The 14,291-nt window shown below is 45.9% G+C and overlaps 1 protein-coding gene across 6 annotated transcripts in view; it reads right to left on the bottom strand.

The window, feature by feature from the left end:
- ptprz1a (protein tyrosine phosphatase receptor type Z1a) overlaps positions 1 to 14,291 on the bottom strand; it is a 74,264-nt gene that overhangs the window by 20,009 nt on the left and 39,964 nt on the right. For 3 of the 6 annotated variants that reach the window (XM_010884212.3, XM_013139050.4, XM_010884211.3), the window contains exons 8-12: positions 12,004 to 12,154; positions 8,465 to 8,649; positions 4,749 to 4,875; positions 2,861 to 2,901; positions 744 to 2,715 (exon numbers count right to left, since the gene is read on the bottom strand). In XM_010884212.3, coding sequence (XP_010882514.2) covers positions 744 to 2,715; positions 2,861 to 2,901; positions 4,749 to 4,875; positions 8,465 to 8,649; positions 12,004 to 12,154 — 2,476 coding nt within the window. The remainder of the gene's footprint in view (positions 1 to 743; positions 2,716 to 2,860; positions 2,902 to 4,748; positions 4,876 to 8,464; positions 8,650 to 12,003; positions 12,155 to 14,291) is intronic. The other 3 variants (XM_010884215.3, XM_029115144.2, XM_010884214.3) reach the window with 2 other exon arrangements.

Genomic DNA, 14,291 nt, shown 5'->3' with positions numbered 1-14,291 from the left:
GACAATAAAATCCGATTTGCAAAAAGTGGTTTTGGTCTGTTTCTATTGCAAAAGCTTCAAAGCAGAGGGCAGTTTCTATGGATTCATTTTCTTCTCTAGGGTATGTTGACAAAGATATATATATATGTATACTATAATAATCTATATAGGATCTTCAAGGTCCAAAATGTGAAAAGACTGCCCTGTCTGAAGTGGTGTTTGAGTTACACAGACTATATGATGGCAAATTAGACCACCCAACTAGTAGCGGTGTCTGTGCTAGTAGGTACTGGGAAGAGATTTGTTGCCCTCTGCAGGTGATGAAGCGCTACAGCCAATGGTGTTCTTTACATCTCTCGACTTTACAGCAAATTAACACCACCTTGTATATGTTAAATAATATACCCATATTAGCAAATAACACTCAAACGAGCAGAACCGTGGATGTGATCGAGCTTGAACATTATGGAATCTAAAATGGTTAAAGAAATCTACAGCGTATGAAAAACAATGTATCTTCTTCTACAAAGCAGAAAAGCCATGCCAGTGAAAACACACACACGCCACGCAAGCTCAAACTAACTTTTGATTGAATGTCAGTAATCATGTGGTGTGTGTTAGGTGATGCAGCTTCTAAATTCCTGAGGATGTCCTGTTCCACTTGTGTTGTGGGAACTGTCGTTTTTCCCCAATCCAACCGGTGAAGCGCTGTGCGGTGCCTTGATGTAACCGGAGATGTTGCCCCCTGGTGGATGATTCTTTACCTGCAACTGGTTCCTCTTTCCTCTCAGAGTCCCTCTCTGTGTGCTCTGGGATACTGAAGTCTGATGACGTCTCGTTGTCGTACGCGCTCTCACCCTGCCCGGAACCGCTTTCCTCCTCACCGCCTAATGACCAGGGTGCTGCCATGGTTACTGGTGATACTGTCAACGATTCCCCCCGCATTTCTGTTGCAATGGCACTGCCGCTCTCGCTGTCAAAGTAGAAGGCAGAGGAGTGCTCTTCTGTGTCCCCGTTGGGGTCGGCCTGAGAGGCGATTGAAGGGGCGACAGTGGCGATGTAAGGGAGCTTGCTCGCCCCTGAGTCCGAGACTGAACTTTGAACCCTGTCCCACTCTTCGTCCAGCTCCTCCTGAACTTCTGATGGGGTGGAGCCCGAAGCACTACTGTCTACTGTCTGGAGGTCAGGGGTGAGGGTGGGGGTGAGGGGGGAGGCTGTAGGGGAAGAGGTTCGGAGGGCCGAGACCCAGAGGTCCTTGGCGCTGGACGGCGTGGCTGTAACAGAAACGGACAGGTCACTATAGGAACCGGGGATAGGAGGAAGTGGAGGAGAGGAGGCGGAGACAGGCTGACCAACGGACAGGGCGGCAGAGCCCAGAGATGAAGGCTGCTTGTGGTCTAAGTCGCTAGCTAAGGAGTAGAGAGCCAGGCTAGCCGCCCCCCAGTCGGACGTGGCCAGTGGGAAGTGAGGAGAGGCATGCAACCAGGAGGACGACAGCGAGACATCCAGAGAGCAAGTCCGCAATGACACAGCAGCGTCGCCGGCCACCGCGAACACGCCGCAGCCACCACCTGCCAAAGACGTCTCGACTACACTGCCTGTGGCGACACTAAAGTCTCCCAGGACCCCGGAGTCAGAGTGGCCCGGGCTGAACCCAGACAAAGAGAAGTCGCTGGACAGGAGGAACGAAGGCTGCAAGGACAGAGAGGCTGATGAGAGAGGACTAAAGGCTTGCTCCGACGGGTCCCGTTCGGCGGAGGGGTCGGGGAAGGTCGGAAGGGGGGGGGTGTCACTAAACACAGTGTTGACACCCGGGGCCACTGACGAAGAAGCGGACAACACATAACCTTCGCCTCTATCGTCATCGCCGTCACCAACACTATGAGAGATGGCCGCCTGCCAGCCAGACAGGGATTGTGAGGGGTGAGGGGTGGGAGGCAGGGTGGGGGAGGAGGCAGGCAGGGATGAGTCGCCACTAGACAACAGTGCTGTAGCAGCATGCGGGGGGGAGTCCGGAGTGGGGTGGGCCACAGATGACACGGGTGTAGACGAGGGAGGGGCATGCAGGCAGGAGGCGGGGCCGCTTTTAGGGGTGGAGCCAGGTTTGCCAGGGATCGACGTGTCACACACAGGGAGGGTGGAGGGGAGGAGCTCACCGTTGAACACCGGCTGTGTGGTCTGCAAGAGCATGCCACCGAACGAAGAGGCGGTGGACTGAAACAAGTGCACGCTGGGGCTCGTGGGCCTTGGTGGGACCCCCTGGGAGAAGAAAGGTGAAGGAATGGCCAGGGTCGGGCTTTCCGGATGAGGAGCCGCTACGGAAACACGACTGCCTGTGACGTTTGGGACGGTTACGGGGCTCGACACCCCTCTTCCATTCTCCGTATTGGTTGATGAAGTGGTGATGTCAGTGTGAGACAGTGGAGTGGTTACTGTAGGGATGTACTTCTGGGTGCTCTCCCTGCCTCGGCTGCCTGGTGAGACAGCGCCCTCTGCTGGTGGCATGGTGACCGTGCGGTAAGTTACACTCAGTTCCGTGGGCATTTGGGCTCGTTTGGGCTGAGGTGTCATGGAAGCGGGGCTGGTTCTCCTCTGGATAGATTGGGTAGTGGTTCTGATTCCAGGCATGGGGATCCTAGGGGGGTCAGTGGTTGTGGGCCTGGTCTTCGTATAGTTAGGGGTGGTAGTCCAGTCAATGTCCTGGTCTTCCCCTGATTTTGCCCAGGGTCCATAGTCCTTGTGGAAACATACACACAATCACAGAGTGCATAGACAATACTGACTTTTGTCACTAGACACTGCGTCTTTTATCCTGTGTTTATTGCAGTAAACGACCGTCAGTGTCATTACAATCTGGAAAATGAATATAAAACAAACTTACTTTGTCTTCAAATTCATTAAAATCTGGATCAGGTGTGGTCTCTGAAAAGAATCACAGATAATAATGTTAAAAAGGAGGCAGTTTGTACATAAAATACCTTGAATATAATAGATGTTGAATATATATTTTTAGTTTTTAAATGACGTCTTGCTTACTGTATGCATATTCATACATGTATCAAACTAAGATGGATACTTGATGTATCTGATATTATTAAAGTCTGACAAGTTTTGAAAAAAACTGCCTAAACATTGTTTTGGGTTATTTTTTATTGTCTTAATTTAGTTACAATGAGAATAAACTGGGATATTGGTCCCATAAACCCAACAATGCAGTAACAGACTGATACTCAACTTCAAAGTAACTGTCCAGTGAGAATTTAACTTCTACATTTGTAACATTCTGTTAACCCAAATACTGTTAATGACTCTTATTTCATAAACAATTAACATGCACTGGAAGGTTACTTTAAAACGTGTATTTTAGAACGACAGAGAGAATATCCATAGGGACAGGGAACTGACACCCTCATACAAACATGCATTGTTATACAATACGTGAAAACCATTCTGTTTTTGATAGGATGTTTTTTTTTTATATAATTGGGAGTAAAACTATATTAACTGACAGATTGATCTTCAAGTCCAGCATAGACGTTTAAATCTTCAGAAGAATGATATCCACAAAGGCACATGTTTCATTAAGTCCACAGTTTATGTGAGATATATTATGAATCTCCAGTATTACAAAACTTTGTGAATATCTTGATGTCTGTATAGACACCAGGAGAGAGAGAGACAGCGTTAGGTAATGACAGGAGGGAGAAGTCCGGACAACCTTATTTTGTTTAAACGGGGTAGTGCTTCCGGGTCGGCAAAGAAACGGAGCGTTAACACACCCATGCACACAAGAACAGGACCGATGCGAGCGCACACCCAAACACCCACCTCCTCTTACCTGAATGGGACTACATTACACATCATGGGGGCCTCAGGCCAGATCAGTGTGGTTTGTGAAGCATGAGGCAGGTTTTTTAAAAGTTATGTGGAGAGGGAAGCAATGAATGAGAACACAACTGGGGTTCACAGGCGATCTGTTTTGTCAACAAAATATCCACACTTTTTCAAAATATCTGGATGAGTTTATACAATTCATGCAAATTGAAGTATGATGCAGAGTTTTTTTTTGGCAGGACAAAATGTGTTTATTATCAACTTACAACAGAGCAGATACAGAGTTCCCATCATTCCATACAAATGCTGCACACAAGCAAACAATCTTTCAGTGACAGAAGGATAAGGTGCAATTTCAACAGAAGTGCTATTTTATGTGATAGGATGACAAATAAAACCTTCAACCTAACAGAATGAGGGGGCATTTGTCTCAGAAACGTAGACAAATAAAAAAAAATAAGAAATGAACAAAGGGCACAGAGAAACTAGAAGCTTCCACCAGAGACAGAGTACATGAGCTGTGGTACATAAAGGAACAGGGGTGCATGTTAAAAGGAACAACCGGACAGAGAGAAGACACAGTGAGGCTGTCGCAAACAGCCATGATGGGGAAGCACAAGCGTCTCTGGAAACCACTGACAGTTGGCTACTGTAGGTGGGAAACGTGCAGACATTTGTGGACACCGCGACAGAACTGTCTGAACATCCTCAGAATAGCCAGTACACAAACAGTTAATGTCAAGTTTAGTCTATCTAAGAAGCCTACAAGGCATCTTATCCGCCAACTCACTGACTAGGCTACACCGGAGACATTGCAGCTACTGGTTAAGACCTACCATGAGTAAAGAACTGGCTGGTTCTCTACTCTCTCTGTCATGGGAGAGTACACCCCCTTTAATTACGGTCTGTGAAGAGGTATTGGCGGTCACTCTTACCGGGGTCGTCGATGGGCATGTTGACGGTCAGCTTCTCGCTCATGCGGCCATACAGACCGTTGGTGCACACGGCCACTACCTGCACTGCATAGCTTGTGTTGGCCACCAGGTCCTGCAGTATGGCCCCCTGGGAAACGGCAGGAAGAGGGAGCACAGGGTTTAGGGATGTGGAGGTGAAGATGGGGTTGGTGGTGACAGTAATAGCTGTAGTAGTGATGATAGTGGTGGTGGTACTGGTGGTGATAGTGTTGGTGGTGATAGTAGTGGTGGTGGTGATGGTAGTGGTGGTGGTGTTGATGGTAGTGTTGGTGGTGATGGTAGTGGTGGTAAAGGTGGTGTTGATGGTAGTGGTGGTGGTGATGGTAGTGGTGGTAAAGGTGGTGTTGATGGTAGTGTTGGTGGTGATGGTAGTGGTGGTAAAGGTGGTGTTGATGGTAGTGGTGGTGGTGATGGTAGTGGTGGTAAAGGTGGTGTTGATGGTAGTGGTGGTGGTGATGGTAGTGGTGGTAAAGGTGGTGTTGATGGTAGTGGTGATGGTGATGGTAGTGGTGGTAAAGGTGGTGTTGATGGTAGTGGTGGTAAAGGTGGTGGTGATGGTAGTGGTGGTGGTGATGGTAGTGGTGGTAAAGGTGGTGTTGATGGTAGTGGTGGTGGTGATGGTAGTGGTGGTAAAGGTGGTGGTGATGGTAGTGGTGGTAAAGGTGGTGGTGATGGTAGTGGTGGTAAAGGTGGTGTTGATGGTAGTGTTGGTGGTGATGGTAGTGGTGGTAAAGGTGGTGTTGATGGTAGTGGTGATGGTGATGGTAGTGGTGGTAAAGGTGGTGTTGATGGTAGTGGTGGTAAAGGTGGTGGTGATGGTAGTGGTGGTGGTGATGGTAGTGGTGGTAAAGGTGGTGTTGATGGTAGTGGTGGTGGTGATGGTAGTGGTGGTAAAGGTGGTGTTGATGGTGGTGTTGGTGGTGATGGTAGTGGTGGTAAAGGTGGTGTTGATGGTAGTGTTGGTGGTGATGGTAGTGGTGGTAAAGTTGGTGTTGATGGTAGTGGTGATGGTGATGGTAGTGGTGGTAAAGGTGGTGTTGATGGTAGTGGTGGTAAAGGTGGTGGTGATGGTAGTGGTGGTGGTGATGGTAGTGGTGGTAAAGGTGGTGTTGATGGTAGTGTTGGTGGTGATGGTAGTGGTGGTAAAGTTGGTGTTGATGGTAGTGGTGATGGTGATGGTAGTGGTGGTAAAGGTGGTGTTGATGGTAGTGGTGGTAAAGGTGGTGGTGATGGTAGTGGTGGTGGTGATGGTAGTGGTGGTAAAGGTGGTGTTGATGGTAGTGTTGGTGGTGATGGTAGTGGTGGTAAAGGTGGTGTTGATGGTAGTGTTGGTGTTGATGGTAGTGTTGGTGGTGATGGTAGTGGTGGTAAAGGTGGTGTTGATGGTAGTGGTGGTGGTGATGGTAGTGGTGGTAAAGGTGGTGTTGATGGTAGTGTTGGTGGTGATGGTAGTGGTGGTAAAGGTGGTGTTGATGGTAGTGGTGGTGGTGATGGTAGTGGTGGTAAAGGTGGTGTTGATGGTAGTGGTGGTGGTGATGGTAGTGGTGGTAAAGGTGGTGTTGATGGTAGTGGTGATGGTGATGGTAGTGGTGGTAAAGGTGGTGTTGATGGTAGTGGTGGTAAAGGTGGTGGTGATGGTAGTGGTGGTGGTGATGGTAGTGGTGGTAAAGGTGGTGTTGATGGTAGTGGTGGTGGTGATGGTAGTGGTGGTAAAGGTGGTGGTGATGGTAGTGGTGGTAAAGGTGGTGGTGATGGTAGTGGTGGTAAAGGTGGTGTTGATGGTAGTGTTGGTGGTGATGGTAGTGGTGGTAAAGGTGGTGTTGATGGTAGTGGTGATGGTGATGGTAGTGGTGGTAAAGGTGGTGTTGATGGTAGTGGTGGTAAAGGTGGTGGTGATGGTAGTGGTGGTGGTGATGGTAGTGGTGGTAAAGGTGGTGTTGATGGTAGTGGTGGTGGTGATGGTAGTGGTGGTAAAGGTGGTGTTGATGGTGGTGTTGGTGGTGATGGTAGTGGTGGTAAAGGTGGTGTTGATGGTAGTGTTGGTGGTGATGGTAGTGGTGGTAAAGTTGGTGTTGATGGTAGTGGTGATGGTGATGGTAGTGGTGGTAAAGGTGGTGTTGATGGTAGTGGTGGTAAAGGTGGTGGTGATGGTAGTGGTGGTGGTGATGGTAGTGGTGGTAAAGGTGGTGTTGATGGTAGTGTTGGTGGTGATGGTAGTGGTGGTAAAGGTGGTGTTGATGGTAGTGTTGGTGGTGATGGTAGTGGTGGTAAAGGTGGTGTTGATGGTAGTGTTGGTGGTGATGGTAGTGGTGGTAAAGTTGGTGTTGATGGTAGTGTTGGTGGTGATGGTAGTGGTGGTAAAGGTGGTGTTGATGGTAGTGGTGGTAAAGTTGGTGTTGATGGTAGTGTTGGTGGTGATGGTAGTGGTGGTAAAGGTGGTGTTGATGGTAGTGGTGATGGTAGTGGTGGTAAAGGTGGTGTTGATGGTAGTGGTGGTAAAGGTGGTGTTGATGGTAGTGGTGGTGGTGATGGTAGTGGTGGTAAAGGTGGTGTTGATGGTAGTGGTGGTGGTGATGGTAGTGGTGGTAAAGGTGGTGTTGATGGTAGTGGTGGTGGTGATGGTAGTGGTGGTAAAGGTGGTGTTGATGGTAGTGGTGGTGGTGATGGTAGTGGTGGTAAAGGTGGTGTTGATGGTAGTGGTGGTAAAGTTGGTGTTGATGGTAGTGTTGGTGGTGATGGTAGTGGTGGTAAAGGTGGTGTTGATGGTAGTGTTGGTGGTGATGGTAGTGGTGGTAAAGTTGGTGTTGATGGTAGTGTTGGTGGTGATGGTAGTGGTGGTAAAGGTGGTGTTGATGGTAGTGGTGGTAAAGTTGGTGTTGATGGTAGTGTTGGTGGTGATGGTAGTGGTGGTAAAGGTGGTGTTGATGGTAGTGGTGATGGTAGTGGTGGTAAAGGTGGTGTTGATGGTAGTGGTGGTAAAGGTGGTGTTGATGGTAGTGGTGGTGGTGATGGTAGTGGTGGTAAAGGTGGTGTTGATGGTAGTGGTGGTGGTGATGGTAGTGGTGGTAAAGGTGGTGTTGATGGTAGTGGTGGTGGTGATGGTAGTGGTGGTAAAGGTGGTGTTGATGGTAGTGGTGGTGGTGATGGTAGTGGTGGTAAAGGTGGTGTTGATGGTAGTGGTGGTAAAGTTGGTGTTGATGGTAGTGTTGGTGGTGATGGTAGTGGTGGTAAAGGTGGTGTTGATGGTAGTGGTGATGGTGATGGTAGTGGTGGTAAAGGTGGTGTTGATGGTAGTGGTGGTAAAGGTGGTGTTGATGGTAGTGGTGATGGTAGTGGTGGTAAAGGTGGTGTTGATGGTAGTGGTGGTAAAGGTGGTGTTGATGGTAGTGGTGGTGGTGATGGTAGTGGTGGTAAAGGTGGTGTTGATGGTAGTGGTGGTGGTGATGGTAGTGGTGGTAAAGGTGGTGTTGATGGTAGTGTTGGTGGTGATGGTAGTGGTGGTAAAGGTGGTGTTGATGGTAGTGGTGGTGGTGATGGTAGTGGTGGTAAAGGAACCAACACCAGTTTACACCAGTTTTATCAGTGAACCACCACCCACACATAAAGGTCTGTTATCAGTGAACCCCCCCAACACATCATAAAGGTCTGTTGTCAGTCAACCATCAAAGGTCTCTCACCACATCCTGATCTCCATCGGTTAGGTACTCGAAGGCCAGATGGTCGTCTCCCTGGGCCAGCCTGTAGGTCACTGCGTACTTCTCTATCCCAGCGTCATACACCGCCCGCGGCCGCTCCCACATCACCAGCAGGCTGGTGAGGTTATGAGGGTCAGCCTGCACATTCTCCGGCTCCGAACTGCAGACTGACCGCAAGATGAGAGAGAGACAGAGAGAGAAATATATTAATGTATCATTAATTTATATTCATAAGAATGAAACATAAAACCTACAGCTTCAATTTATTGTTTGTGGTTCTTCATTGGTGTTTGTGGTTTGTGGTTCTTCATTGGTTTGTGGTTCTTCACCCCGTGCCCCAAAACCCCAATTGGTGTCTTAGGTCACAATCACTGATTAGTGCTCCTGCTCAAATGCAGATCATGCTGAGACCCAGGGATTAACACAGATTAGGCCAGGGAGGTAGAGATTAAAGTCAATCAAAATGAGACCTGAGACGTTGGCCCTGGACAAAAACTAAACCCATTGACACATTTACAACATAATATATGCTAAAGCCTACACTTTACTACTGACGCATCACAAAAGTAGAGCATGGCAATAATTTGGGTTTGGAGGTAAATGTTTTTGATTGTTGCTCGGTGATTCATGAGATACTGACAGTTTTACTAACATCTTTTCAACACAAGAGGGCAGAGAGATACAAAGAAATTGACTCAGGTACAGATTTTCCTTCGATCACTAAAGGGAAAGTGACAGTATAGAAAAACAATATTCTAAATGTTGAAAATTACTCGGAGCACAGTTAAAAATGTGTACACAGAGATGGGCAGTATTTATGATTCATGTATTTAAAATTGTATTTGATATGGTTGATGAAATTGGCTTCATTATTTTATATCAAAATACTTTGGTGTTTTGTATTTTGTAGTTTAAAAATACTGTAAAATACTTTGTGAGAAGTCTACATGATGACATCATAAAAAGGCTGCCTCTGATTGGTGCCTACTCAGTAATTTGCCCAGACTTGTTGAGATCAGAACAGAAAATGGATCCATACCCAAAGAAGAAGGTCAAGGTGAGAAACATGTAGGTTGCCAGATTTCATTTCATTTTAGCAGCCTAGGTTATATTGTTTACCAATGTATGTAATGTTCTAGCTAACTATTTGACCTGAGTAGCAGCACACACAGTTAACGTTAGCTTGCTACTTTCAGCCTGTGTTAAGTTTAATAATAAAGTGTTTCAGTGTTGCTCAACATTAGATTATAATACACTCCCATCTGTGTCACACACCCACACACTCGCTCAACCAATCACACGCTTACTCTCTCACCCACACTCACACATAAATTTGACTGTTTCTGGTCGAACTTTTGAACTGTTTTGGAATACCTGGTCTGTAGTATTCTCTATTGCAGTAACCTCTATTGGAGTTTAAGTAAATGTTCTTATTACAAATAGGCCAATAGATGGAAGGTTTGCGAAGTGACAAATAAACCTTGAAACTGAATTGAATTTATATTAATGTGTATGTGTCCTCTATACCTATATTCTGAGGCTTTCAATAGATTCAGTGGTTGGAGTTGGGTTAATACTCCTTGACAAGTTCTGTTGCTACTTTCTGATAACGTTTCTGGCTACATTTAAATGTAAAACATTGATCATTTAATAATTGTTGACCAAGTGCTACAATGTATGTTTTCAACTTCCAAATAGGTGTCCAAAGATTGATTAATTAATAATTGATTGCTAAAGGATTGTACCCTAATTGAAGTAGCGGTTTAGTAGAATCATGATTTTGCAAACCATCGCATAATTGCCTGAAACTATTTTAATTATATTTATGATTAACAATCAAATGATTAATTACTTAGAAACTAGTTGCTTTAAATAAAAGTGCCATCAGTTGTCTTCTTATGAATTACTTGTTTATCATTGAGTCAGTGTGGCTGATGTAGGCCCTTCATTACCAAACACAAAGTAACCAAATTAGAATACAATGAATCATTAGCAAACATTAAACTATTGGTTACTTTCAAACTAACCTTCATCTTGGTGATCACAGGGATGTGAATATTTGATCTGATAACTGGTTGCATATGTCAGATTTATTAGGCAGACTCATTAGGCAGGAAAAACCTGTTGCTATCAAACATTGTCTACTTAATCAACTGAGTCAGTGTACTGGTGAAGGGATGAATCAAATAGGCTGATAGATGGAATCAACTGAGTCAGTGTACTGGTGAAGGGATGAATCAAATAGGCTGATAGATGGAATCAACTGAGTCAGTGTACTGGTGAAGGGATTAATCAAATAGGCTGATAGATGGAATCAACTGAGTCAGTGTACTGGTGAAGGGATAGATCAAATAAACTGACAGATGCAATCAACTGAGTCTGTTTGCAAAGTGATTTTTTAGAATAAATTGGTATTTTAAAATATATTTTGATACATTGTTGCCAATCTCTGTATATATAATCATAATGATAACAGAAATCACCCAAATTGCCCTGATCAAAATTTTGCATACCCTTGAATGTTTGGCTTTGTTACAGACACAAAAGGAGACACACAGGTGAAAATGCCAATTAAAGGTGAATTTCCCACACCTGTGGCTTTTTAAATTGCAATGAATGTCTGTGTATAAATAGTCAATGAGTTTGTTAGCTCTCATGTGGATGCACTGAGCAGGCTAAAAGTTGAAGTTTCTGGAGTGGTCATCACAGTCTCCTGACTTTAATATCATCGAGCCACTCTGAGGAGATCTCAAACGTTCATGCAAGACGACCAAAGACTTTGCATGACCTGGAGGCATTTTGCCAAGATGAATGCGCAGCTAGTTAATTTTTTTCTTCACCTGAAATCAATTTGGAGAAATAACTGGTCGGATAAGAACAAACCGATATGTATGGCCCCCCTCTCTGAGAACACCATCCCCATGGTACTGTAGTGGTGGCAGCCTAATTGTGGCAAGACACATACTGAGCCCTCCTGCTCTGCCCTTCCACCTCGGTCACCTACTCCTCCAAAAAGGATTCTCCGGCAGGCAGAGGGCAGATGGGTCTATAATGACCAAACATTCACGCCACCTGAACAGTTTATTTTCTGCTGTGGCCCTCAGCAATCAGCCATCTGTCCCACAGAGACTAACAGGACTAGATAGAATATAAATCCATACCTCAAATATACTTTAAGGTTGTACTCACCGCTAATATCCCATCATCTTTTGATTGCTCACTATCTATTGTATATAGTTGTATGTTGTTAAAGTACGTAGATATGTGTTTGATATTTTGTCCCCATATGGTGTCTGGTGGACACTAACCTAAAACTATTTGCAGCTGGTTCTATCAAGTTGGGTTCTACCAGAAGTGTCACAACGATACAGTATGCATGACATAAATCCCTTAATCGTCAGCGCAAGTATTCATCGAGTCAGGTGTTAGTGCCAAGAAGTGAGAGCGATGAGGGCAGACGGGCGTGTGGACGACAGGCAGACGAGGCAGGCGTATCGGTGGCTGGACGGACTGTTACGTACCGGGAGTGAGGACCTCCTCTGTGCCAGTGTAGGAGGAGAAGACCTGGCCCATGAACTGCTGCTGCTGGTCCCGGTAGTTGTTCTGCAGGTAGTCCATCAGCATCACGTAGCCCGCCTGCTGCATGGTCATCACCTCGCAGAACATCTCCAGCTACGGTACAACACAGGCAACACATTCCCAAACACATTCATGTACTGTACATTCCTTCCTATATGCACACGCCTGGCTAATTCACACGGCGTCTGTAGGTCAGAGGCCACATGCCGATCGTTGAAAATGAGGGTTGTCTCTAAATCGTTACATTATTTGTCTGCGAAACTTCACTTCAGCAGTGCGTTACAGTTTTGATGCTCATTATTCACATGACTGTTGTGTGTGTGTGTGTGTGTGTTAGGGTGTGACCACTGTTGGGTAGATCTAATACACCAAAGTCCTTCCACCCGTGGTACCTTGGATAGTGTGTTGTGTATGAGCCTCCAACACCAGTCTGAGTCACTCAACATTCCAAACAGACAGTGAGTGGAACCCGGGGCCAAAACCGTGACTCAAAACAATTAGGGCCTCAGAAATACCTCTGTAAAGAGGAACGGCCATTAGTATGAACACCTGTTCTGACATGGTTTTCAGAAACACACATTTTCACGACAATTAAGGCACACTTATGGTACACATTGTCTTCAAATACTTATGTATGTAGGTTGTATATACCAGACATGAACGGCAATGAGGTCCATGTACCTTATTTAAGCTAGTGGCCCTGTTAGCCTCAAGGGGACAGTTTGAAACACTAGCTAGCTGCACCATAGAGCAACGAATCTCTTTTGAAGCTGGAGACGTAACATTATCATGGCATGTATTTTGGAGACGAGGCCAACTGAAAGCCAGTTTAAAAAGGATATATGGGACTAGTTTGGACAATAGGATGTCAAAAATTAAAGAGTTAAAAGCGCCGCGCGTATATGTGTGTCATTTTTTGTGTCTGCGTCTGACCTTTAGCCCTTAGGGCTCTTCTGACTGACAAGGAGGCACAAGCTGTCATTAAATCAGACAAATCCAGGCTCACGGCCTCTTTTCTACATAAGCTGAAAGACATGTTTTTGAGACACACACACACGCATACACACAACACACTACAACCAGTCATGAAGTCAGAAACACGCAAAACGAAAGACAAACAAAAAGTCCCTAAATCACCAAGAGGCGATCCACACATTGCCTCAGACAGGCATTGACTTGTGAAAACAGCCTTTTCACTACGCCCGGAGGAGCCCACGCTAAGCTCCCACCCAACCCATTGAGCCTTCGAAAGACAGCTGTCAACTCACATAGAGGATGAACAGGGAGAGGAGGAGGCGATCAGCACCCGAACCCTCAATCCACGTTGACCTCAACCTCAACCATACACGGCTGAGTTTCTGGTTTTTCTGGAAGCCAACGTAGCTTGCTGCCCACACCGCCGCTCCCAACCTCCCTCCCTCCTCCGTCACCTTGGCTCAGCCTACAATCTTTGCATTTTGCACATAACTGTCCTAACTGTTAAAGTCCGTTCCTCGTTAGGCCACAGAGCAGAAGCGTGATTTCCCCCCAAACATTTTTTTTTTTTTAATGGAACAGTTCCAAACTGCTTGTTACCCATTAGGTTGTTACACAAAAGCAGTAGCACCACTTTTTGTTCTTTTTTCAGGAGGCGGATGCTACAATGTCTACACGGAATAATGTGTTGTTGACATGCTCGTACAAACTTTGGTGTCAGTACTGCAAACAGAAGTCCCCGAAAAACAAACATGCAGTGTGGCTGCTTACTCGCATCTGCATATAGCAGCATGGCACACCGATGAAACAAGGCGATGTCAGACTCTGACAAAACAAATTAACCCATCGTCACACTCTCCAGCTACCAACTTAGCTTCCCAGAATGTTCTACAGGTGAAACGCTACAGACAAGATACAGACACACAGTTCAACTCCCAATTTAATGTTATTTTTTATATCCCTCACTGCGAACAGGCCTATCAGGTGGAAGACAACAGTCACAGAATATGTGTTCTTTCTCAGGAACTGCAATATGGCAGCAACCATAAAGATGAAGACCCTTTCACATCTCACAATCACAATGATAGATTTAACTCCAAGTACAATGTGACTGCATCCTTCTGGTTCGACTGCAATATATTGTTAAAATCACCACAAGGTTTTTATTTAATCTGTTCAGTACCAGGCAGAAGCTGGTTTAGAAGAAGTTGAACAAAGAACGAAGCGTAAAGAGGGTTTGAGCAGCAACTACACA

The sequence above is a fragment of the Esox lucius genome, chromosome 19 (genome assembly GCF_011004845.1).
Source record: "Esox lucius isolate fEsoLuc1 chromosome 19, fEsoLuc1.pri, whole genome shotgun sequence".
In the NCBI taxonomy this organism is placed as follows: Eukaryota; Metazoa; Chordata; class Actinopteri; order Esociformes; family Esocidae; genus Esox; species Esox lucius.
The sequence above is the reverse complement of the archived record's forward strand: the minus strand, read 5'-3'. Positions and strand labels throughout refer to the sequence as shown.